This window comes from Dendrobates tinctorius, unplaced genomic scaffold, assembly GCF_039654945.1.
Source record: "Dendrobates tinctorius isolate UK_male_01 unplaced genomic scaffold, ASM3965494v1 ptg000014l, whole genome shotgun sequence".
Classification (NCBI taxonomy): domain Eukaryota; kingdom Metazoa; phylum Chordata; class Amphibia; order Anura; family Dendrobatidae; genus Dendrobates; species Dendrobates tinctorius.
Genome location: NW_027361682.1, coordinates 8,290,627 through 8,317,460, shown reverse-complemented (window position 1 = coordinate 8,317,460; position 26,834 = coordinate 8,290,627). Strand labels below are relative to the sequence as shown.

Sequence of the window (26,834 nt, the reverse complement as noted above, 5' to 3'; positions counted from 1 at the left end):
CAACTGAATAGAGAGCCAGGACTCCAGAGAAAGGAGTCCCCGAGAGAGGCTACAGCTGTCTGCCATATGAGTAGAGTTGTTAGGAACATCTGACAGGAGGAACTCCAGAGTACCACGGTACTGGAGCTCTTCACACCTTAAGGCGCAATAGAGGAGTCGTTCAGGAAAGGTACATGTTGGCGGAGTGTTGAAGAGGAGATTCCTGACTTGCCCGGGAGGTTGATTGAGTCTCTGCCCCGGAGGACACGGCACGGAGGCAGGCACCAGTGTGTACCACGGACTGTGAGTAAAGCTTTGGAACTGCAAGCCCTGGTGTCTTCCATTCATTTGTGCGCTAACACCGTCAGCACCGCTACATCTGGGTACCAGCATTCCTCACACCACCTGCGCCTATCCTCATCTATTGCAATTACACTGCCCTGGGGTTACAGCTTCACCTGTGGGGAGCTACACCATCTATGCTGCAACACACCATCAGCCCCAGAGGATCAGCACACAGCATTGGCTTAACATCTTGCTTGCCAAACACCACAGGTGGCGTCACGAACTGTTCACATAAACTATATTACAAACCACCATTGATCTGGATGCCCAGGGCCACGGACCGGGTCCCCGCCGTTGTGACACATTTCCCCCTGACACCGGTCAGGTACCGAGTACCCCACGGCCCTGGGAGGGCGACCCATTTGTAGCCAAAATCCTGGAGCTCGTCCCCTGTCTCCCAAGATGTCTTCCAAAGACTTGATACCAGTCTGACTAGTCACATCCTTAATACGCAGTATAGATCCCTGAATGATAGGAGGAATTATAGAAGCTGATCCCTGTAACACAGTGGGGAGCTGGGGAGTAACAACCAGAGGGGTCAAGGGTCCAGGTATGTTTGTCAGCGAGAAACGCTTTGCAAAACGTCTCCAAGCAAGTGCTATGGTATACAGAGTAGGAGAGATATCAATCTTCCCCAAGCTAATATATGGCAACCAAAACACCCCTTGATATAAATTTGGAGATATTTCATGTTCAATGTCCTCCCAAAGTTTAGATGCCTTATTATGAAAAAGATCTAGTATGCAGTTTCCAATTCTCACCGCATGATATGCCCATAAGTCTGGAAGTCCCGCTCCTCCATTGTCTTTGTGTCTAACTAGTTGAGTATGACTCACGCATGAGCCGCCACTGTGCCATACAAATTTTCTCATTATCTTGCGTAAGCTATCAAAAAAGGGTTTGTCTGTATCCCGTGGAATGGTCTGGAAGAAATATATTATTTTAGGCAGAATATTTATCTTAAGGGCATTTATTCTCCCAAACCAAGAGAATGGAAGACTATACCAGGCTTTAATCTCTCTCTCTAAGATACATTTAAGAGAGGGGAAATTAAGGTCAAATATTTTCTGAGGATCTGCAGGGATACTAATGCCTAGATATTTAATGGAGTGTTGGCTCCAGCAGAAAGAAAAATCAGACCTGAGTCGGTCTACTTCATACTCAGATAAGGTTATATTAAGTAGTTCTGATTTCTGAAGGTTCACCTTAAAATTGCTCAACCTACTGAATCTATCAAATTCTTTCAATATAGATGGGAGACTAATTCTGGGAGAGGAGACATACATTAGAAGATCAAGTATATCGTGGCACAGCTGTGTCGGTGCTCAAAAATAGGTTCCCACACCAGAGCAATAATAAAGTAAATTTTTGGCACTCAACTTGAGAATAAATGAAGGATTTTATTCGCAGTCAAAGGCAGTAAACGTTTCGGTCAATACATCTGACCTTCATCAATACAAAGACTGCTCCTGTGTGGTCCGTGAACATGGAGTAGAAGAATAACACTGAAATGGAGAGAATCATAGACTCCTATGGGGTTACAATACCCCTGCTCTGGAGAGTTATTCTGTTTAGTAAGGTCCTGTGACAGCTGGTTAAGAATACTGGGTGTATCAAGACTGCATAGCGATCTGTTATGTGTTAAAGTTCTGTGACAGCTAAACCAGAATGACAGGTATTTCCAAAGTGCTGTCCATGGACTCAATCTGTCCAGTGGGGAATAGTGGTGCTACCTGCCAATCAGTAACACGGCTTCCACCGTTTGATTCCATTACTAAGAAATACAGATATGTAGACAACGGGCAACCCTGCCTAGTCTCATTTCTTATTGTAAATGGAGCCGACAAATGTCCATTTATCCTAACTCTAGCAGAGGGTTTGTAGTATAAGGCCATAATCCAGCTTCTCATCCTTTGCTGCATACCAATTGCCTCTAATGTGGCTTCTAAGAAGCTCCAGTGTACCCTATCAAAAGCTTTCTCAGCATCTACTGATAATAAAGATAAGGGGATCTCAGTTCTAGACCTTAAGATTAGGGACATGGTTTTTATTTTTTTGTCTCTTGCTTCACCGGCCTGGCACAAACCCCATTTGTTCTCTATGTATCATGTTTGGAATATGAGGGTTCAATCTTAAGGCTATCATTTTAGAATATAATTTAATATCCACATTAATCAAAGATATCAGGTGGAAACTTGAACATACTGAGGGGTCTTTGCCTTCCTTAGGTATCACTGTAATATGTGCTTGTGTGGAATGGAGTAGGAATTGACATGTTTGTGATATATTATTGAATGCTTTTAACATTAACATGGAGCATAATTCCTGGCAAGTTTTATAGAACCTGGGTGTAAACCCATCGGGCCCTGGGCTTTTTCCTACTTTCAAGTTCTGAATAGCAACTTTCAATTCCAAATCCAAGAAGTCCTGTTCTAGAGAATGTATTACTTCCTCCTTTAGAGCACACGGGGAGTACTTCTCCAAGTATTCTACCAGATTCTGTTTTACTACTTGAGTATATGTATTATTTTGGTGAGGCAAATTATATAGACCAGCACAATATGTTCTGAATTCTTTCAGAATTTCAGATGTGGAATGTACTAGAGTTCCAGAAGAACTTATATTTAGGATTGGGGATTGTGCGAGCCTAGGATGCAGCGATCTTGCTAACAGATGTCTACATTTGTGTCCAAATTCAAAGTAATTTTTACAAATTTTGTCTCTTGTGCATAGGGACTTTTGTTCCAAAATAGATAAAGATTTCTGCTTTAAGTATATCATTTGATGTCGCTTTATTGGCTGCCTCTTTGGCCCCCTACAGAATAAGAGTGTCCTTCAATTTTTGGACCCTTTCTCTTTTTAGTCTAGATCCATGAGTTATGAAAATTCCCCTTAATATACATTTTAGAGCCTCCCATTTGATAGGTTCTGGTGTGGGGTCATTAGAATGATCTATTGGAAAGGTATCAACAGCTCTCTTAATGTCTGCCATACATAGTTCATCCTTCTTGAGATTATCGCTCAGCCTCCATGTGTATCCCCCACCTCCTCCCTTCTCGTGCACCTCCAGTTTTCTGTGTACCGGGGCGTGGTCTGACCACAGGATAGTATCTATTGAACAACCCGGACTATTGTCTAACAAATAGTGTTGAGCATTCCGATACCGCAAGTATCGGGTATCGGCCGATATTAGCGGTATCGGAATTCCGATACTTAATTCCGATACTTTTTTCATATCGGATTCCGGGATCGGAATCGGAATAGGAAGTTCCCATCATGCTATGAGCCTGCTTGCTTTGATTAAGCCAATGGGAATCCTCCGAAGTGTGGGCACATCCTGTTAGGCATGTAGGCATGTTAACTATTGGCATGGCTGTGATTGGCTGCCGAAATGATGTCATGATGCACTATAAAAGCCACCGCAGCCGCCATTTCTGGTCACTCTGCTGTGAATTCAGTTAGGGACAGGCTGCTGTAGAAGACTGTGAGGGACAGTTAGAAATAGCGATTCCACCAAACATCTAGTGCTTTACCCAGGCTACATAAACCACCACTGTAGCCTTCTTTGCCCTAGCAGCAGTGTTCACAGCTGTCTGCAAGGGCTGTGTGAGTGCAGCTCACGCTGTGGAGTGGGTCCTGCAGCCACGTCAGGCTGTAGGCCACCCAGTGTGATCACTGCTGCCTCATACATCTTTTATTTTTTGAGCTGCATTTTTTAAATAATTTCAATCTAGTGTGCTTCCATCCGTATCCATATACGTTGGTTGCAAACACTAGTAGTAGACAGCGGAGCCTTTCTGCAGCCTTTCAGTGCTAGTGTCCACTTTGCTGCACTGTTCACGGCTGTCTGAGAGGTCTCTGACTGTGTGTGAGTGCAGCTCACGCTGAGTAGTGTGTCCTGCAGCTACGTCTGGCTGTAGGACGCTCAGCGTGCGTCACTGCCTCACACATATTTTTATTTGAGTGCAGCTCATTTTTTCTTCTATTAGTGTGCATCCATCCGTCTCCATCTACGGTGGTTGCAAACACTATATAGGAGTACACAGCGGAGCCTTTCTGCAGCCTGTCAGTGCCAGTGCCCACTTAGCTGCACTGTTGACGGCTGTCTGAGAGGTCTCTGACTGTGTGTGAGTGCAGCTCACGCTGAGTAGAGTGTCCTGCAGCTACGTCTGGTTGTAGGACGCTCAACGTGCGTCACTGCCTCACACATATTTGTCTCTGAGTGCAGCTCATTTTTTCTTCTCCTATTAGTGTGCATCCATCCGTATCCATCAACATTGGTTGGTTGCAAACACTATATAGGAGTAGATAGAGGAGCCTTTTTTTCTGGCTTGTGCCCTGCCGGCGCAGCCAGATTAGTATTACCCAATTTTTTTGGAGCCTCATCTTTTGCATTGTAGGTTACCTGCCTGCATTGTAATAGCTCCAAAAAGTTGGTGATACTATCAGTTTCAATTCTTTGTTCTCATACTTTGAGTTTCTTTCAAACAAAGAAACCACATAAAAAGTTCACCAAACACTACATTTTGAACTTGTGTAGGCCACATCAGCTCCTATTAAAGTCTAGTCCACACACACACACTTCATAAAATTAGTGTTTCTTGTACCTGTAACCAGCTGTTCAGGAATAAGCACACTAAGGCCCCCCTTTGTACTTTTTTGCCTATCTTAAGCAGTCTTGCAAGATGAAGAAGGCAGGGAGTAAGGCGCGGGGGCGTGGGCGTGGGCGTGGAGTTTCAGCAGGGAGAGGACGTGGGGATTCTGCAGGGAGAGGACGTGGGGATTCTACAGGTAGAGGACGTGGGGATTCTGGGCCTGCTGCGGGCACCAGTGGATCAGCATCCCCCAGTTTTAGCAGGCAACAGTCCTTTATGCGCAGCTTTGTAGGACCTCAACGTACCCCACTGCTGCGGGAGGAACAAATTGAAGCCGTTGTCGGATGGATGGCAGCTAACGCATCGACTTCAATTACTTCCGCATCCTCTCAGGGTCAGAGCACCGAAGAGCAACCATCTGTCTCTTCACCACCTGCCAAAGTGCCCAGGCAGTCAGAGAGACATGGACAGGAGCCATCACAGTCTCTACTTCTGTTCTCGGAATCTGTTGGCTTGGAAAGAGGGGGCCAGCCAAGCAGCATTCCTGAATGTGAAGAAGAGGGAGTATGCAGTGATGCGCAACTTCTTTGTCCCTCTGAATCTGAAGAGGCGAGTGGGCCAGTGCCTATGGTCAGCACACCTCAGTACGCATCAGATGATGACGAGACTCAGTTGCCACTTTCTGGTGCGTACGGTGCTGGCGAGACAACCCCGGAGAAGCAGCTGTTTGAAGAGGGGAGGGAAGATGATGAGGTCCTTGACCCATCATGGCGTGAGCAACAGGAAGGTGGTGGGAGCAGCTCGGAGGAAGAGATTCCCCTACCGGCCAAAACAGGAGGCAGAGGGAGGGGGAAGACTTGGTTGCCTGTACCCTCCACTTCGGCACCCGTTAGGAGCATTCCTCCTTCCAAAGGCAAACCGGGCGCTCACAAGAGTTGCAGTGCGTGGTCCTTTTTTGACACAGTTGCAGATGACATTTGCTTTGTCAAATGCAAGCTGTGTCATCAGAGAGTCAAAAGAGGGAGAAATGTCAGCAACCTCAATACCACAAATATGTGGAAACATGTGCGCACCAAGCACGAGTTGGAGTTGCAGAGACACCCTGAAGACGTAGGCCAACGTACAGCACCACCTACCACCTCTTCAGTTCGTGTTGGGCCCTCTTCCTCCAGCTCACACACTGCTGGTTCGGCTTCCTCACAGGATCGCCAAGGAAGAACCTCTGCCACTGTTGTCCGGAGACCCTGTCAGATTCCACCCATAACAGCACGTTCCCATCCATCACAGCCATCGGTAGCACAGGCATGGGATAAAAGGCGCCCTTACTCGGCAAACCATCCCCGAGCACAGTCTCTGAATGCTGGCATTGCCAAACTTCTGGCAGTTGAAATGCTGTCATTCAGGCTGGTGGACACTGACACCTTCCGGGACTTAATGGCATTGGCAGTCCCCCAATACAACGTGCCCAGCCGCTTTTATTTCAGCAGGCGAGCCGTCCCTGCCCTGCAGAAACATGTTGAGGGCAAAATAAAACATGCGCTACTAAACGCCGTTAGTAGCAAGGTCCACCTGACCACCGATGCGTGGACCAGTAACCATGGACAGGGACGATACCTTTCCCTCACTGCCCACTGGGTCAATGTTGTGGAGCCGGGTACGGATCTGGAGAGTGGCGCTGTACGTGTTCTTCCAACGCCACGGATTGCAGGACTCCAGTCTGTACACATAGACTCCTCCTCCTACTCAAGTTCCTCAGAAACAGCAGAGCAGGAGCCTGTTACGACCGATATGAGCACAGCCGTGGCCAAACGTCAACAGGCTGTACTCAAATTAATTTCTTTGGGGAATCGAAGCCACACAGCGCAGGAGCTCTGGAATGCTATCAAGCTGGAGAGCGATGTGTGGTTTGGGCCAGCGAATCTCCAGCCGGGCTTGGTAGTGTGTGACAATGGCCGAAATCTGGTGGCAGCTCTTGGCCTAGGCAACCTCACACACATCCCATGTCTGGCACATGTTCTTAACTTGGTCGTGCAGAGCTTTCTGAGGGACTATCCGGATCTTGATGCACTGTTGCACAAGGTCCGCATAGAGTGCGCTCACTTGCGACGTTCCAGCACGGCAAGATCGCGCCTCGCTGCTCTGCAGCGACGATTTGGCCTTCCGGAACATCGCATCATATGTGACCTACCCACCCGGTGGAATTCAACGTTACATATGTTGGAGCGGTTGTGTGAGCAGCAGGCAGCAGTCATGGAGTACCAGCTGCATCAGGCGCAAACAAGTCGCACTGTGCGCCGTTCACACTTCAGCACCATTGAGTGGGCCTCTATGAAGGACATCTGCCTCGTTTTGCGTGCCTTCGATGAATCCACGCGGATGGCGAGTGCAGACGATGCACTAGTCAGCATGACTGTCCCCCTTATCTGCCTGCTTCAACAAACACTGCAAGCACTAAGGGATGAGGTTTCAGAAGAGGTGGAGGATGAGGAGTCCCAAATGCCATCTGCTTCTGGACAGTCTGCGCTACGTGTTTCCTCACAAAGGCCTAGGCAGGGGACACTTTGTGAGGAGGATGAGGAGGAGTCGATGGAGGAGGAAGACATCTCTCCAGAGGAGGGAGGTACACAAACCTCTACTCAGTATGTACAGCGAGGGTGGGGTGATGCAGAGCAGGTCGAGGTCACGCCTCAAACAGGGGACAGCGGTTCTTTGGCAGTTGGGAGTCTGCAGCACATGGTTGATTTCATGCTGCAGTGCCTGAGAAACGACCGCCGCATCGCCCACATTCTCGTCTCGGCTGATTATTGGGTGTACACCCTCCTAGATCCTCGCTACCGGGACAGCGTACAAAGGCTCATACCAACGTTGAACCGGGAGCGTAAAATGCGGGAGTACGAAGAGTCACTGGTGCAGTCCATAATGTTTTCCATTCCACCCGACAGCATTGTTGCTAGTGCTTTACAAAGCAGCTCTGTGCGTCGAGGCAGTGGAGGAAACTCTGCACAAAGAGGGAGCAGAGGCAGTGCCGCAGCACAAGGCAAGACCACTATGGCCCAAATGTGGCAAAGTTTTGTGTGTCCACCACAATTGTCTACACCATCAGCGACGCCTCGAGTCAGCAGGAGGCAACGCTTCCGTCAGATGGTGTCAGACTACATGTCTTGCCCTTTCGCTGTACTCCCAGATGGCTCTTCCCCCTTCAAGTTTTGGGTCTCTAAGCTGGATACATGGCCAGAGCTTAGCCAGTATGCATTGGAGGTGCTGGCTTGCCCTGCTGCCAGTGTATTATCGGAACGTGTCTTTAGTGCCGCAGGTGGTGTACTAACAGACCGTCGCACGCGACTATCTTCCGATAATGTTGACCGGCTGACTTTTCTGAAAATGAACAAGGCCTGGATCTCCAAAGACTTTGTCATTCCTCTTACAGACTAAATTAGTGGTTGGCAACTGTATCCAGGTCTGCTGGTGTGTTCATTTTTCTACCACCTGAACTATAATCCCTGTGCTTCAACACAGCCAGTTGTCGCTCAGATGTGTCGTCTGCACAGAGAAACACACTAGCTCCTGTGTTACTGGGGTTCAGTAATGCCAGCTGATCCCCTGCTGTGTGGACGGCAGAGTCACCAGCTCCATCAACATTCAAACCACTACTGATTTTTAACCGTGCCCAACTTAGGTCTCTGGCTCCACTGTCTCTACTGTTTCCCCTGACCTCCAACCCCGCCATCTACATCTCTGAAGTGGCGTCAGCACAATCTACACTTGTTCCTGTGTTCCTGTGGCTCAGTCCCATCAGTTTATCCCCTGATGTGTGTCCGGCAAGGTCTCCTGCTCTGTCCACATTCCCATAACCAGTAGTGGGAATGAGGACAGAGCTGGCGAACTTGCCGGACAAACATCAGGGGATCAACTGATGGGACTGAGCACCAGTAACACAGGAACAAGTGTAGATTGTGCTGACGCCACTTCAGAGATGTAGCTGGCGGGGTTGGAGGCCAGGGTAAATAGTAGAGACAGTGGAGCCAGAGGCCTAAGTGGAGCATGGTTAGAATCAGTAGTAGTCCACAACCTCCATAAAAACCGATGCCCATTGGCCTCTGCATGCGGCATGCGTAATCCTGGGCTCCAACAGCGTCAGTTGGTGTTCAGAAGTGTCGTCTCCACAGAGCCAAACACATTCGTTCAAGTGTTAGTGGGGTTCAGCACTGTCAGCTGTTCCCCTGCTGTGGAGATGGCAAGTCTCCTGCTGCATTCACCTGCCAAAATCCAGTAGGCCCCAGCCTGCTCCTCGCCTAATCCTGAGCTCCAACAACGTCAGTTGGTGTTCAGAAGTGTCGTCTCCACAGAGCCAAACACATTCGTTCAAGTGTTAGTGGGGTTCAGCACTGTCAGCTGTTCCCCTGCTGTGGAGATGGCAAGTCTCCTGCTGCATTCACCTGCCAAAATCCAGTAGGACCCAGCCTGCTTCTCGCCTAATCCTGGGCTCCAACAACGTCAGTTGGTGTTCAGAAGTGTCGTCTCCACAGAGCCAAACACATTCGTTCAAGTGTTAGTGGGGTTCAGCACTGCCAGCTGTTCCCCTGCTGTGGAGATGGCAGTCTCTCCTGCTGTCTCCGCATTACAAAGACAGTAGGCCTCTGCCTACACCCTCCTATTTCCTGGGCTTCAACACAGCCAGTTGTAGTTCGGAAGTGCCGTCCACACGGAAAGAGATACTTGCTCCCGTGTCTCAGTGGGGTTCAGTAACGTCAGCTGATCCCCTGCTGTGTGGATGGCAGTCTCTCCTGCTGTCACCTCATTCAAAATACAGTAGGCCTCTGCCTACACCCTCCTATTTCCTGGGCTTCAACACAGCCAGTTGTAGTTCGGAAGTGCCGTCCACACGGAAAGAGACACTTGCTCCCGTGTCTCGGTGGGGTTCAGTAACGTCAGCTGATCCCCTGCTGTGTGGATGGCAGTCTCTCCTGCTGTAAACTCATTCAAAATACAGTAGGCCTCTGCCTACACCCTCCTATTTCCTGGGCTTCAACACAGCCAGTTGTAGTTCGGAAGTGCCGTCCACACGGAAAGAGATACTTGCTCCCGTGTCTCAGTGGGGTTCAGTAATGTCAGCTGATCCCCTGCTGTGTGGATGGCAGTCTCTCCTGCTGTCACCTCATTCAAAATTCAGTAGGCCTCTGCCTACACCCTCCTATTTCCTGGGCTTCAACACAGCCAGTTGTAGTTCGGAAGTGCCGTCCACACGGAAAGAGACACTTGCTCCCGTGTCTCAGTGGGGTTCAGTAACGTCAGCTGATCCCCTGCTTTGTGGATGGCAGTCTCTCCTGCTGTCACCTCTTTCAAAATACAGTAGGCCTCTGCCTACACCCTCCTATTTCCTGGGCTTCAACACAGCCAGTTGTAGTTCGGAAGTGCCGTCCACACGGAAAGAGACACTTGCTCCCGTGTCTCAGTGGGGTTCAGTAACGTCAGCTGATCCCCTGCTTTGTGGATGGCAGTCTCTCCTGCTGTCACCTCTTTCAAAATACAGTAGGCCTCTGCCTACACCCTCCTATTTCCTGGGCTTCAACACAGCCAGTTGTAGTTCGGAAGTGCCGTCCACACGGAAAGAGATACTTACTCCCGTGTCTCAGTGGGGTTCAGTAATGTCAGCTGATCCCCTGCTGTGTGGATGGCAGTCTCTCCTGCTGTCACCTCATTCAAAATACAGTAGGCCTCTGCCTACACCCTCCTATTTCCTGGGCTTCAACACAGCCAGTTGTAGTTCGGAAGTGCCGTCCACACGGAAAGAGACACTTGCTCCCGTGTCTCAGTGGGGTTCAGTAACGTCAGCTGATCCCCTGCTTTGTGGATGGCAGTCTCTCCTGCTGTCACCTCTTTCAAAATACAGTAGGCCTCTGCCTACACCCTCCTATTTCCTGGGCTTCAACACAGCCAGTTGTAGTTCGGAAGTGCCGTCCACACGGAAAGAGATACTTGCTCCCGTGTCTCAGTGGGGTTCAGTAATGTCAGCTGATCCCCTGCTGTGTGGATGGCAGTCTCTCCTGCTGTCACCTCATTCAAAATTCAGTAGGCCTCTGCCTACACCCTCCTATTTCCTGGGCTTCAACACAGCCAGTTGTAGTTCGGAAGTGCCGTCCACACGGAAAGAGATACTTGCTCCCGTGTCTCAGTGGGGTTCAGTAACGTCAGCTGATCCCCTGCTGTGTGGATGGCAGTCTCTCCTGCTGTCACCTCATTCAAAATACAGTAGGCCTCTGCCTACACCCTCCTATTTCCTGGGCTTCAACACAGCCAGTTGTAGTTCGGAAGTGCCGTCCACACGGAAAGAGATACTTGCTCCCGTGTCTCAGTGGGGTTCAGTAACGTCAGCTGATCCCCTGCTGTGTGGATGGCAGTCTCTCCTGCTGTCACCTCATTCAAAATACAGTAGGCCTCTGCCTACACCCTCCTATTTCCTGGGCTTCAACACAGCCAGTTGTAGTTCGGAAGTGCCGTCCACACGGAAAGAGATACTTGCTCCCGTGTCTCAGTGGGGTTCAGTAACGTCAGCTGATCCCCTGCTGTGTGGATGGCAGTCTCTCCTGCTGTCACCTCATTCAAAATACAGTAGGCCTCTGCCTACACCCTCCTATTTCCTGGGCTTCAACACAGCCAGTTGTAGTTCGGAAGTGCCGTCCACACGGAAAGAGACACTTGCTCCCGTGTCTCAGTGGGGTTCAGTAACGTCAGCTGATCCCCTGCTTTGTGGATGGCAGTCTCTCCTGCTGTCACCTCTTTCAAAATACAGTAGGCCTCTGCCTACACCCTCCTATTTCCTGGGCTTCAACACAGCCAGTTGTAGTTCGGAAGTGCCGTCCACACGGAAAGAGACACTTGCTCCCGTGTCTCAGTGGGGTTCAGTAATGTCAGCTGATCCCCTGCTGTGTGGATGGCAAAGTCTCCTGCTGCCTACACAGTCGTACCACTACTGATTTTTAACCGTGCTCCAATTAGGCCTGTGGCTCCACTGTCTCTCGTATTTCCCCTGTCCTCCAACCCCGCCAGTTACAGCTCCGAAGTGGCGTCTGCACAATCCACACTTGTTCCTGTGTTACAGGTGTTCAGTCCGGTCAGTTAATCCCCTGATGTGTGTCCGGCAATGTCGCCTGCTCTGTCCACATTCCCATTATCGGAATAGACATTGTAACTGGCGGGGTTGGAGGACAGGGGAAATACGAAAATCAGTGAAGCCACAGGCCTAAGTGGAGCTTGGTTCAAATTAGTAGTCTACAACCGATCTTAAAATTTCTTCAATGCAGCCTAAGCCTGCTCCGTGCTTGTCCCTGGGCTTCAACACAGCCAGTTGTTGCTCGGAAGTGCCGTCTTCACAGAGTAAAACACTAGCTCCTGTGTTTGTGGGGTTCAGTAACGTCAGCTGTTCCCCTGCTGTTTTGATGGCAATCTGTCCTGCTGCCTCCCAATTGACAGCACATCAGGCCTCAGCCTGCTAAGTGCTTGTCCTGGGCTCCAACATCGCCAGTTGCTGCTCATAACTGACTTTGGCACGGGTACTCCCTCCTGCCCAGCTTGGTTCCAGCCCTGCCTGCTGTTTCCGGGAAGTGTCAATGTCAGTTTGCCACCCCAAGTTGCCATGTCGTGTTGCGGTTGGGTTAGCCGAGGCTAGGGTGCCAGCAGTTTAGGTGCTTCCTATGTGGACTGCGGGTTCTGGTAAGAAAGGTTTGTTCCATAGTGCCAGTAGGACAAGCACCCCCTGTAGGACTGTGTGATTCGGTAACTGCGGCCAGCTTGCGGCATGCCAACTTTGCTTTTCAGGGGTAACTTCTGATACCCCTCCGGGTTCCAGCACCGTCAGCTGGTTCTCATCAGAGCCTTTGGCCTAGGTGCCTCCATCTCGGTATCCGAGTTCCGGCAACGTCTGCTGGTCCTTGGTAGTGCTTTGTAGCACAGGTACCTCCTGCTTAGTAACCGGGTTCCAGCACCGTCAGCTGGTCCTCGGTTGTGCCATTGGCTCTTATTCCTTCTGCTGCCCCTCCGGGTGCCAGCACTGTCAGCTGGTCCTCGCTATTTCCATTTGCTCTTGCAGCTTATGCTACCCCTCCGGGTTCCAGCACCGTCAGCTGGTTCTCGTCAGAGCCTTTGGCCTAGGTGCCTCCATCTCGGTATCCGAGTTCCGGCAACGTCTGCTGGTCCTTGGTAGTGCTTTGTAGCACAGGTACCTCCTGCTTAGTAACCGGGTTCCAGCACCGTCAGCTGGTCCTCGGTTGTGCCATTGGCTCTTATTCCTTCTGCTGCCCCTCCGGGTGCCAGCACTGTCAGCTGGTCCTCGCTATTTCCATTTGCTCTTGCAGCTTATGCTACCCCTCCGGGTTCCAGCACCGTCAGCTGGTTCTCGTCAGAGCCTTTGGCCTAGGTGCCTCCATCTCGGTATCCGAGTTCCGGCAACGTCTGCTGGTCCTTGGTAGTGCTTTGTAGCACAGGTACCTCCTGCTTAGTAACCGGGTTCCAGCACCGTCAGCTGGTCCTCGGTAGTGCCATTGGCTCTTGTTCCTTCTGCTGCCCCTCCGGGTGCCAGTACCGTCAGCTGGTTCAAGAGGACAAAGAACAGGAAGACAACCACCAAGATGCAGAACAACAAGAGAGAGAAGACAAAGAAGCATAAAAAAAACAAAGCAGAAGAACATTAAGCATAAGACTAATACTCTGAGCAAATGATATTATCTTATTTATAAGCAGAAGAAGACTAAGCAGTGTATGGGGGTGAGTCCGTTCCTCCTCGTGGTGCCCCTGGAAAAGGCCTGCTTCTGCAGGCCAAACTGAACGCGGACAAATCCTGTTGTAAATCTTTTGTGACAGGCAGAACGGAAGGTGTAAACTTCTAACTTTTCTAGATAACAACTACAGGAATGGAGGAGGAGGAGGAGGAGGAGGAGGAGGAGGAGGAGGAGGAGGAGGAGGAGGAGGAGGAGGAGGAGGAGGAGGAGGAGGAGGAGGAGGAGGAGGAGGAGGAGGAAAGAAGAAGGTAAAAAAAGGAATAAGAAGAAGAAGACATACATGTCTGGCAAAATATAAATGAGGCTAACATAGTCAATATCTTTGTAACTCCTAACATCTTTAAAAAAAAAAGTTTAATTCCTGCTATTCCATTTGATTGGGCTAAACCTCTATGGCTTTAATGTCTCCTCCACCTCCCACAATACATTCTACATTATTCTTAGTTGTTTTTCTTCATGTAGAATTAACCTACAAGGAAAGAAAGGGTTTTTTTTAATTCCGATATTTTGGCCCCATTGACTTGCATTGGTTCCCGGTATCGGAATCGGCGATACCGATACTTTTTTTAAAGATCGGCCGATCCATTCCGATCCGATATTTTCAAGTATCGGCTGGTATCGCTCAACTCTACTAACAAATCATGTGAAATAAATAAATGATCCAGACCAGAGTAACTATTATGTGCTAGTGAGTGGTAACTATAATCCCTGACCCCCGGGTGCAGGACAGACTGGATCATGCATTATGGTGGTACACAGAACCCTTTCCTTCATCATTTCTCACCCTCCCATTTGAACTTTACTGAAATAGTTTTGGCATCCTCTTTAACCTGGCATCTCTGGAGTCACCTGTGCTAAATAGGCAGTGACATCAAGAATTTGTAACCTTGTAGCCACAGGAGATACTAAAGATGCTGGGAGCTGGAAGATGCCAAAATGGCTCATGGAAGACCGCTTCATTGATGTGATCAAAGAAGATGACTGTAATTGTGCTTTGCTGAGTGTGATTTTCAAAGATTTCTTTTACATACACTACCGTTCAAAAGTTTAGGGTCAGTTAGAAATTTCCTTATTTTTGAAAGAAAAGCTCAGTTTTTTCCAATGACGCTAACATTAAATGATTCAGAAATACACTCTATACATTATTAATGTGGTAAATTACTATTCTAGCTGCAAACGTCTGGTTTGTAATGCAATATGTTCATAGGTGTATAGAGGCCCATTTCCAAAAACCATTACTCCAGTGTTCTTATGGCACTTTGTGTTTGCTAACTGTATAAGAAGGCTAATGGATGGTTAGAATACCCTTGAAAATCCTTGTGCAAGTATGGTAACACAGCTGAAAACAGTTTGGTTGATTAAAGAAGCTATAAACCTGACCTTCCTTTGAGCTAGTTGAGAATCTAGAGCATAACATTTGTTGGTTCCATTAAACTCTCAAAATGACCAGAAAAAAAGAACTTTCATGTGAAACTCGACAGTCTATTATTGTTCTTAGAAATGAAGGCTTTTCCATGCGAGAAATTGCCAAGAAACTGAAGATCTGTACTACTCCCTTCAGAGGACAGCACAAACAGGCTCTAACCAAAGTAGAAAGAGAAGTGGGAGGCCCCGCTGCACAACTGAGCAACAAAACAAGTACATTAGAGTCTGTAGATAGAGAAATTGACGCCTCACAGGTCCTCAACTGGCAGCTTCATTAAATATTACACGCAAAACGCCAGTATCAACGTCTACAGTGAAGAGGCGACTCCGGGATACTGGCCTTCTGGACAGAGAGGCAAAGAAAAAGCCATATCTGAAACTGGCTAATAAAAGGAAAAGATTAATATGGGCAAAAGAACACAGACCTTGGACAGAGGAAGATTGGAAAAAGGTGTTATGGACAGACGAATCCAAGTTTGAGGTGTTTGGATCACACAGAAGAACATTTGTGAGATGCAGAACAACTGAAAAGATGCTGGAAGAGTGCCTGATGCCATCTGTCAAGCATGTGGAGGTAATGTGATGGTCTGGGGTTGATTTGGTGCTGGTAAAGTGGGAGATTTGTACAAGGTAAAAGGGATTTTGAATAAGGAAGGTTATCACTCCATGTTGCAACGCCATGCCACACCCTGTGGACAGCGCTTGATTGGAGCCAATTTCATCCCACAACAGGACAATGACCCAAAGCACATCTCCAAATTATGCAAGAACTATTTAGGGAAGAAGCAGGCAGCTGGTATTCTCTCTGTAATGGAGTGGCCAGCACAGTCACCAGATCTCAACCCCATTGAGCTGCTGTGGAAGCAGCTTGACCGTATGGTACGCAAAAAGTGACCATCACGCCAAACCAACTTGTGGGAGGGGCTTCTGGAAGCATGGGGTGAGATTTCTCCAGATTACCTCAGCAAATTAATTGCTAGAATGCCAAAGGTCTGCAATGCTGTAATTGCTGCAAAGGGAGAATTCTTTAACGAAAGCAAAGATTGAAGGAGAAAATAATTATTTCAAATAAAATATTTTTTTCGAACCTTGTCAATGTCTGGACTAGATTTTAAATTCATTTGGCAACTCATTTGCTTAATAAAAGTATAAGTTTTCATGTAAAACACAAAACTGTCTGGGTGACCCCAAACTTTTGAACAGTAGTGTATGTTTATTATGCCATGGAGTATGGATTGCTCTTAGTAGCATACATTTGATTCTAGAGAAGAGTAACACGCAGTGTCAGCACCCATACTTCTCAGGAACCAGTACCAGGCTCTTACACAGGAGAACGATGAAGAAATACATCAGGATAAGGCTTTGCCCACAAACAGCAACCTTGTACGCCTTCAGAATCCTCCTGGATGGAAAAAAAATGTGAAGAAGAAACGGAGAGTGGTGGTCATGGGGGATTCCCTGTTGAGAGGAACAGAGGCCGCTATCTGCAGATCGGATATAACTTCAAGAGAAATGTGCTGTCTTCCAGGTGCAAAAATTAAAGATGTGTCTGACAGGATATCAGGACTCTTCAGACCTGCAGATGACTACCCATTCATGCTAATACATGTGGGGACAAATGGCACTACAAGAAATGACCTGGAAACCATCTGCAGTGACTTTGAAAACATAGGAAAGAAAGTGAAAGAACTGGGAGCACGGGAGGTCTTCTGTTCCATCCTCCCAGTGGATGGCCATGGAACAAGGAGGTGGAATAAGATTCTGCCGTTGAACAATTGGCTACGTCGATGGTGCCGTCAGCAAGGATTTGGATTTCTGGATCACGGAGTGAATTACCTATACGATGGACTACTTGCTAGAGATGGGGTGCACCTTACGAAGACTGGAAAACATGTATTTGGAAGTCGCCTTGCTACACTCATCAGGAGAGCTTTATACTAGAACAATGTGGGAAGGGAAGCAAACAGCCAGAAAAAGCCATATACCTGATAAATGCTATTGAGAACTCTGCTATTAGAAGTGGAAAGGAAGAACAAAGACAAAAGAATCTAAGTAATAAAAATATTGGAGAAAGAGAAAACAATCACAAACTAAAATGTTTCTATACTAATGCACAAAGCATGGGCAACAAACAAGGAGAATTGGAACTACTAGCACAGGAAAAGAAATATGATGTCATTGGAATCACTGAAACTTGGTGGGACAATACACATGATTGGAATACAAGGCTAGAAGGATACAACTTATTTGCAAGAAAAAGACTTGATAAACGAGGAGGAGGTGTCGCATTGTATGTTAGAAACGCGTATATCTGCACAGAGATTGAAGCTTCAGAGACTGGGAGTTCTGTGGAAACTGTTTGGGTAAGAATACAAGGACAGAACAATGGAAAGGACACCATTGTAGGCATTTACTACAGGCCGCCTGTGCAAGCTGAAGATATGGATGAACTCTTTATGCATCAAATGGCCAAGTTCTCCAAAAAATATGACATAGTTGTCATGGGAGATTTCAGCTATCCTTACATTTGTTGGGAATCTCTCTCAGGCAAAACTAACAGGTCAAGGAAATTCTTATCCTCTCTTGCTGACAACTTTATCTTCCAAAAGGTAGGGGAGAAAACAAGGGGAACTGCTACCTTGGATCTAATCCTTATAAACAGGGAGGAAATGGTTGAGGAGGTAAAAGTGGCTGGGACCCTAGGAGGTAGCGACCATGCTATTTTAGGATTTTGGATAACTAGAGGAGAAAGACCTGTGAAGACTCAGACATCAAGGTTAGATTTCAGAAAGGCAGATTTTAAGGGATTCAGAAAGAGAATTGGAGGGATCCAATGGCTGGATATCCTTAAAGACAAAAATGTACAGGAAGGATGGGAAATCTTGAAAAATGAAATTCTCAAAGCACAATTATTAACAATTCCAAAAAGAGGGAAGAATAGGAAGCATTTAAGGAAACCAGGATGGATGAACAGAGAACTTAAGCACATGAAAAAAAGGATGAAAGAAATGCTTATAAAATGGAAAGAGGGAGACATATCTAAAGAAGAATATACTGCTGTCTGCAGAACTTGCAGGGCACAAATCAGATTACTAAAGCTGACAATGAATTGAGGCTTGCAAGAGACGTCAAAAGCAATAATAAAGGATTTTGGGGATATGTCAAAAGTAAAAGAAAAGTCAAAGCTACTATAGGATTTTTACAGGATGAAAATGATGAAATGTTAAGCCAGGATGTTGAGAAGGCCGAACTTTTAAATTCCTATTTTGCATCTGTTTTCTCTCAGAAAGGATATGTAACATCAACTGTTCTTCACTGTCCTATTAAGTGAATTGAAGAATCCAGGATATCTATAAACAGAAAGATAGTGAGGAAACACTTAGCTAACCTAAATTAATTCAAGTCTCCAGGTCCAGATGAATTACATCCCAGAGTACTGAAGGAGATAGCAGAAGAAATTTTTGAACCCCTGTCCATAATCTTTGAAAATTCTTGGAGAACAAGAGAGGTCCCAGAAGACTGGAGAAGAGCAAATGTTGTTCCTATCTTCAAAAAGGGGAAGAAGGTGGACCCAGGCAACTATAGGCCGGTGAGTCTGACTTCTATACCAGGAAAGATCTTTGAACAAATTATTAAACAACATGTATGTAAGTACCTAGACAAGAATGAAGTGATTAAACAGAGTCAGCATGGGTTTGTAACTAATAAGTCATGTCAGACTAATTTTATTTCCTTCTATTCCAGAATCACTGATTGGGTGGATCAGGGAAATGCTGTAGATATAGTATATCTTGACTTCAGCAAAGCATTTGACAAGTATCTCACACAATCCTTATTGAAAAAAAGACTAAGTATGGAATGGACAAGGCAACTGTTAGGTGGATTCATAACTGGCTTAGTGATCGGACCCAAAGAGTGGTCGTAAATGGCTGCACATCCAGTTGGAAGAATGTCTCAAGTGGGGTACCACAGGGCTCTGTCCTGGGCCCTGTATTGTTCAACATCTTTATCAACGATTTAGATGAAGGAATTGAGGGTAAACTGATTAAATTTGCTGATTTAGCTTTTGAGAATTGAAATTGCTGTTAGCCAGTAACTCAACATTATATCTGCAGGTATATAGCATTTTTGGCGGCAGCAGGTTCTCTTTAGCATATATGGTGGATAAATAGATTGTAGCTGGTGGTAACCAACAGCAATAACACATTGCAATATACAGTCACTGTACATGGAAAGAGACATAGCAGTTTTACAGGTAGTGCTCCAAAAACTTATCCCTTTTTACCGGAGTAACAACAGGTTGTTGTTTGGAAAATGAAGACACAATATCTTTTTTTACTGCAAGAATTCCTTTTAATGGGATCATCAAAAGATTTGTGATTTGGAAAATGAAGAAGCAGTGGCTTTGTAACCAGCCTGTCACAAATCTGTTTTCGGGTATCCCGGGACCAGGGGCTCCTTCCCTGTCTCTAATTCTAGGGGCGTCCTAACTTGTCCTCATGGGTGGACATACCGCCGGTTCAACCTGTGCGACTGCACCGGGGTCCAGAGGCTTCAGGGGGCCCCTGCAGGGCGGCCAATGTATACCTCCCAACCGTCGCGGGCGGGATCTTATTTTTTCCCCGCATTGCACTGAGCCTCCACACCCCCCCATGCACCGACCACCGCAGCCCCTCACTGATAAATCCCAGCAATGACGTCTAGCCGAAGCCCCTGATCATGTGACCCCCCTGACTCCTCCCCTCCTGTGACCTCATGACAGGTCCTGTGCGCACAGCCCTGCCTCGGTGTGTGCAGGACTCTGCTGTGCTGGTCGTCATGACACTGGATGAGGGAAGTGTATGTGTAAGGTCAGGAGGGGTTTACAGGGAGGATGTTGCAGAGCCACGCGTGTACAGCATGTACGGAGCAGAGCCGCGTGTGTACGAGGTGTATGGAGCGGAGCCATGTGTGTACGAGGTGTATGGAGCGGAGCCGTGTGTACGAGGTGTATGGAGCGGAGCCGTGTGTACGAGGTGTATGGAGCGGAGCCGTGTGTACGAGGTGTATGGAGCGGAGCCGTGTGTACGAGGTGTATGGAGCGGAGCCGTGTGTACGAGGTGTATGGAGCGGAGCCGTGTGTACGAGGTGTATGGAGCGGAGCCGTGTGTACGAGGTGTACGGAGCGGAGCCGCATGTGTATGAGGTGTACGGAGCGGAGCCATGTGTACGTGGTGTACGGTGTGGAGCCGCGTGTGTACGAGGTGTACGGAGCGGAGCCGCGCGTGTATGAGGAGTATGGAGCAGAGCCGCACGTGTACGAGGTGTACGGAGCAGAGTCGTGCGTGTACGGAGCAGAGACGCGTGTGTACGGGGTGTGTGGAGCGGAGCCGCGTGCGTATGAGGTGTACGGAGCAGAGCCACGTGTGTATGAGGTGTACAGAGTTGAGCCGTGTGTGTACGGCGCTGAACCATGTGTGCATGAGGTGTACGAAGCAGAGCCATGTGTGCATGAGGTGTACGGAGTGTAGCCATGTGTGTACGGAGCGGAGCCGCATGTGTATGAGGTATACTGAGTGGAGCCGTGTGTGTGCGAGGTGTACGGAGCAGAGCTGTGTGTGTGCGAGGTATACAAAGCGGAACCGTGTGTGTATGAGGTGTGCGGAGCCGTGCATGTACAAGGTGTATGGTGGGGAGCATTCATACCTCCCAACCGACCCAGATCCAATGGGACAGTTCTGAATTTGAGAGTCTGCCCCACTGCTCCGGCCAGGAGCTTACTTTTCCCGCGGACACTGGAGTACATGGCGGAGCACCGAGGAGCACTTTAAAATTCGCACGTAACGTTCCACCAGAAGTGACGTGCTAGAAGCTGACCGGAAATGAGGTAGTTTTGGGAGGAGATTGTGACAGAACCATGGAGGAACGTCAGGGAATGCTTCAGATCCATCACCGTGTCCTCCTCCGACAGCGAGGACAGCGGGATCTCCTTGGACTCGGGGATGTCGGCCATGTGAGCGGATCATGATATGTCATGCATCGGGAGGCTCAGGTGGGCATTACAATGGGAGTCGGGCTGCTATAGTATCTTTATAGAATCTTTCTTTCTCTCTGTTTTTCTTTCCTCTCTTTCTTTCTCTCTCCCTCTCTGTTCTTTCTTTCTTTCCCCTCTTTCTTTTTTTCTCTCTCTCTGTTCTTTTTTTCTGTCCCCTCTTTCTCTCTGTTTTCTTTTTCTCTGTTTTTCTTCTTTCTTTCTTTCCTTCTTTCTTTCTTTCTTTCTTTCTCTATGTTCTTTCTTTCCCTTCTTTCTCTCTCTTTCTCTCTCTGTTCTTTCTTTCTCTCTCTCCTTTCTTTCTCTCTGTTTTCTTTTTTCTCTCTCTCTGTTCTTTCTTTCTGTTCCTCAGTACCAGCCACTGTGCCCTCAGTACCAGTCAGTGTGATCAGCAGTGCTAAATGGGTGTAGTTGGGGCATGGAAATGGGTGTAACTAGTTGTGAAATGGGTGTGGTTGGGGTGTGGCGGCACCATCGCTTCCTGTCTCTGACACAGCAGCGCCACTGGATGACGTTATCATTCAGCGGCCAGCTAGCCGCTGTGCCAGAGCGAGAAAGCACTGGCGCTGGTGATGCTGCGAACAGGTGAGAGGTGCTGTGTGTGTGTATGTATGTATGTGTGTGTGTGTAGGTGGAGGAGAAGGCAAAGATGGGGTGAAGGGGAGAAGGCCATGATGGAGTGATGAGGAAAAGGCCATGATGGAGTGATGGGGAGAAGGCCATGATGGGGGTGATGGGGAGAAGGCCATGATGGGGTGGTAGGGGAGAAGGCCATGATGGGGTGGTAGGGGAGAAGGCAATGATGGAGGTGGTGGAAAGGGCAATAATGAGGGTGGTGGAGGAGGAGGAAATGATGGAGGTGGTGGAATGGGCAATAATGGGAATGGTGGGGGAGAAAGCAAAGATAGTGGTGGGGAGAAGAAAATGATGGAGGTAGTGAAGAAGGCAATGATGGGGTGGGGGAGAGGACAATAATGGGATGCGGGGGGAGGAGGACAATGAGGGGTGTGGGCGATTGGGATGGGTGGAAGGGGGGGACTTATAATGTCCTTAGGAACAGGGGGAGGTGGAGGAAGACATTATCGCTTATTATGTCTAACACAGTCCCTTAGTATATAGTGTACTCACTATGTCTAAAACAGTCCCTTGGTATATAGTGTACTCACTATGTCTAACACAGTCCCTTAGTATATAGTGTACATACTTATTATGTATAACACACAGTCCCTTAGCATATAATATACGTACTTATTATGTATAACACAGTCCCTTAGCACATCCTTAGTTACATAGTTTCCTCTTTTATTATGTATAACACTGTCTCTTATTACGTACCATCCTCTCTAGTTATATACAGTATGGTGCTGTCTCTTATTATATAGCTTCCTCTGCTGTTATGTATAGTGCTGTCTCTTACATAGTGTATTCTTGTTAATTTTGTTATTCACAGTGCGCTCATTTATTACATAGTCCCCTCTCTTTTTAGATATAAAATGACTGCTGATGGAGCAGCCGGTGACCAGACTACCAGTCCATCAGCTCTTCCATTAGAAAGGACGCTTTCCCATGCTCCATCAGCCTGCATTATACAGCTAACAAGACAGGACGGTATGTAATAAAAAACAGGGCTCTATATAATCCAATATGTAAGGGACGGTACTGTACATAACAAGAGAGGGCACTGTATAATAAGGGACAGCAATATACATAATAAAGGAGACTATGTAATATATATACATGCATGTGTGTGGCTATATATATATATACATATATTGTGGTACAGTAAAGGGTGTTTTACTGGATGTGAGATACATTTCTCCCAGCAGATTAATGTTTGGCTGGGTTTTTCCCTAAAGACAGGACCTGCGATGATGTCATGGTCACGTGATCAGCCCATGTGATGTCTACCTCACCGGTGGGAGGGGTTATGGGCTATGTAATGGAGGTTGGTATTTGGCACATGGTGAGTGTGTGTCTGGAAGTTACAGGAACTTGGCTGGACTTAGCCTGAACTTGTATAAAGGATCTCCGTGCTGCAGGACTATAGCAGCAAGACTCTCAACAACCTTGGGAATGGCACCTGGCGGATGCCGCAGGACCTGGCAGCTGCTTAGTTAAGCCCGTCCTGTGCAAGGGGTGAGTCTGGGACCAGTGGTTCTCCAAGCTGGAGTACATTTATGTTTTTCCCTTATTTTCTGTTAACCTGCTGTTTGCAAAGTGACATTAAACCACTGAAATTGGACTTTAAGCCTGTGTGTTGCCTCGTTACTGCAGCCCTGCCATTACCTACCAGAACGAATCCCTACAATTGGTAGACTGAATGCGGGCAAACGCAGTGAGGCCAGGCTGTTTTTCTTATTTTTTGATTTCTATCCCAGCCTATGTCCTGGGTGAAACGAGTGGCACAGATCCAGGTGGGGAACTTTCCAGAAATGGAGGCCACGGTAAAAACGCTCATAGAGGCCATGCGACAGCAGCAGCAGGCTATGCAACAGCAGGCTACACAGCAGCAGCGGGCTATGCAGCAGCAGCACGAGGCCATGCGGCAGCAGCAGCAGGAGGCCATGCGGCAGCAGCAGCAGGAGGCCATGTGACAGCAGGCTAAGCAGCAGCAGCAGGAAACCAATCAGCTGTTGATACAGCATATCACGACAGCGCAGACAAAAGGAACTAACCGGGGAATCCATGATGTCCAGAAAGCTATTCGTACAGCAGTTCCCAAAATGGAGAAGTCGGACAATGTGGAGGCGTACATGGAGATGTTCGAAGGAGTCGCTGAGAGAGAGAAGCTACCCCGGGACCAGTGGGCAGAAATCATCGCTCCGTTTCTGGCCCCAGGACCTTTGAAAGCATATCAGGACCTACCCACGGAGCAAAGGGCGGACTTCACGGTCGTCAGGGGTGAGATACTGGCACGTCTTGAGGTAAATGTGTTAGTTCGGGCCCAGCCGGTACACCAGTGGGAATTTACCCCCTTCAAGCCCGCTCGGTCCCAGTATTACACCAAATATGAAATATGTGAAATACGAGTAGCAAAATGGCTTTAGTAATACATATCATAATGGCTTTTATAAGGCATATCAAATATGAAATAAGTGAAATATGAATAGCGTAATGGCTTTTGCAATCTTGAAAAACATATGAGATACTTAGCACAAAATTTGGCCAAAAGATGTGAGCCCATTCACCAGCGACAAGGTGATCTCAGATAGAATGGGTCCCTATACTGACTGCCTGGTGTGAACTGACCTCTGGCTAGTAACATGATAAAGCCTGTGTATATATAGGACGATAGGAACCAAACATATGATTGAATGCGATTAAAATCACCACTGGATGAAGGGCGGAGTGCTCAGTCAGAAAAATAGTATACAAGTAATAAAACAAACTGACGGCACATCTAGAACTAGTCTGAATAGGTGCATACCAAAAGGCAACTTACATATTAAATTAGAAAATGGTAGCACACCAAATATGAAATATGTGAAATACGAGTAGCAAAATGGCTTTAGTAATACATTTCATAATGGCTTTTATAAGGCATATCAAATATGAAATAAGTGAAATATGAATAGCATAATGGCTTTTGCAATCTTGAAAAACATATGAGATACTTAGCACAAAATTTGGCCAAAAGATGTGAGCCCATTCACCAGCGACAAGGTGATCTCAGATAGAATGGGTCCCTATACTGACTGCCTGGTCTGAACTGACCTCTGGCTAGTAACATGATAAAGCCTGTATATATAGGACGATAGGAACCAAACATATGATTGAATGCGATTAAAATCACCACTGGATGAAGGGCGGAGTGCTCAGTCAGAAAAATAGTATACAAGTAATAAAACAAACTGACGGCACATCTAGAACTAGTCTGAATAGGTGCATACCAAAAGGCAACTTACATATTAAATTAGAAAATGGTAGCACACCAAATATGAAATATGTGAAATTTTCTAATTTAATATGTAAGTTGCCTTTTGGTATGCACCTACTCAGACTAGTTCTAGATGTGCCGTCAGTTTGTTTTATTACTTGTATACTATTTTTCTGACTGAGCACTCCGCCCTTCATCCAGTGGTGATTTTAATCGCATTCAATCATATGTTTGGTTCCTATCGTCCTATATATACAGGCTTTATCATGTTACTAGCCAGAGGTCAGTTCACACCAGGCAGTCAGTATAGGGACCCATTCTATCTGAGATCACCTTGTCGCTGGTGAATGGGCTCACATCTTTTGGCCAAATTTTGTGCTAAGTATCTCATATGTTTTTCAAGATTGCAAAAGCCATTATGCTATTCATATTTCACTTATTTCATATTTGATATGCCTTATAAAAGCCATTATGAAATGTATTACTAAAGCCATTTTGCTACTCGTATTTCACATATTTCATATTTGGTGTGCTACCATTTTCTAATTTAATATGTAAGTTGCCTTTTGGTATGCACCTATTCAGACTAGTTCTAGATGTGCCGTCAGTTTGTTTTATTACCGGTCCCAGTATTACAACCTGATGCCCCTGTTACGAAAGTGGTTGGAGCCTGAGGTGTTGTCCCCCACGGCCATGCTAGACCGCATAGTGACTAAGTTTTAGAGGGCTTTGCCCCCATCCCTCCAGACATGGATCGGACAGGCATCCCCTACTAATGCCATGCAGATGATAGGGACTCCCCGGAAGATAACAGAAAGGTTCCCTAAGTCTCCACCCCTGGTCCGGCGAGCAGAGCCCAGGAAGGCCGCTCAGGATATATCTGGGAAAGTAAGGAGCCCCATAATCTGCAGTTGGTGCCAAGAACCAGGTCATATGAGAGCTGATTGCCACCACCTGGCTGAGCCCATGGACACAAACTTTGGGTACCGCCAGTCTCACTATGCCGAACCGATATGTGCAATGGGCACCCCGAAAGGTCCCAACATGGAACATTTGTGTCGGGTTGAAGTGGAGGGCACCCTGTCCCTATTGGACTCAGGGAGTCTTGTAACCCTGGTACGAGCCAGCTGGATACAAACCAGCGAGTATACGGGGGTCGGAAAATTGGGGTGTTGTGTATACATGGGGACTTAAAAGACTATCCCACCGCACTTGTGGTTATCAGCACACCAGCGGGGAGGCGGTGCCACGAGGTGGGGGTTGTGACTAATTTGCATTATGAGGTGATAATTGGAAGAGACTTTCCTTTATTTTCTATGCTGTGGCCATCTGTTGTCTCACCCACGGAGCAACTGCCTGCACCAGAGGCAACCAGGTTACATTCTCCAGAAGTAGGGCATGAACCTGGTGGCCCAAAGGAAGAAGTGCTGGTGGTAGGGGTAACCTTCCCTTCGGTGGACGAGGGGAAGAATTCTCCCATAGAAGTATTGGCTGGAGAGGTGGAAGACTTGCCGCCGGGACCCGAGTTGTCAGACTTGAATGTGTCAGGTGACAATTTTGGTACGGCGCAACTCCAAGACCCTACTTTGGCCCAGGCCAGAGAAAATGTACTGTTTGTCAAAGGGGAACCCCAACAAATTTCCATCCACAATGGCTAGAGATGGCAGTAGTGATGGTACACAGGACGCAACGTAGGAGTAGTGATCGATGAAACAAATTATGAATCCTAAAGGTGGACAGCAAAGCGAGGCGGAATGCTACAGGATTTACGATGGTCACAATCTTATAATGACCGATGTACCTGGGAC

At 47.4% G+C, this 26,834-nt stretch overlaps 1 protein-coding gene across 1 annotated transcript in view; it reads left to right on the top strand.

The window, feature by feature from the left end:
• Positions 1-26,834, top strand: part of LOC141074229 (uncharacterized) — a 130,083-nt gene that overhangs the window by 61,974 nt on the left and 41,275 nt on the right. Inside the window, 1 exon segment of the mRNA XM_073561811.1 lies at positions 21,708-21,718. Within this exon segment, the coding sequence (XP_073417912.1) occupies positions 21,708-21,718 (11 nt within the window).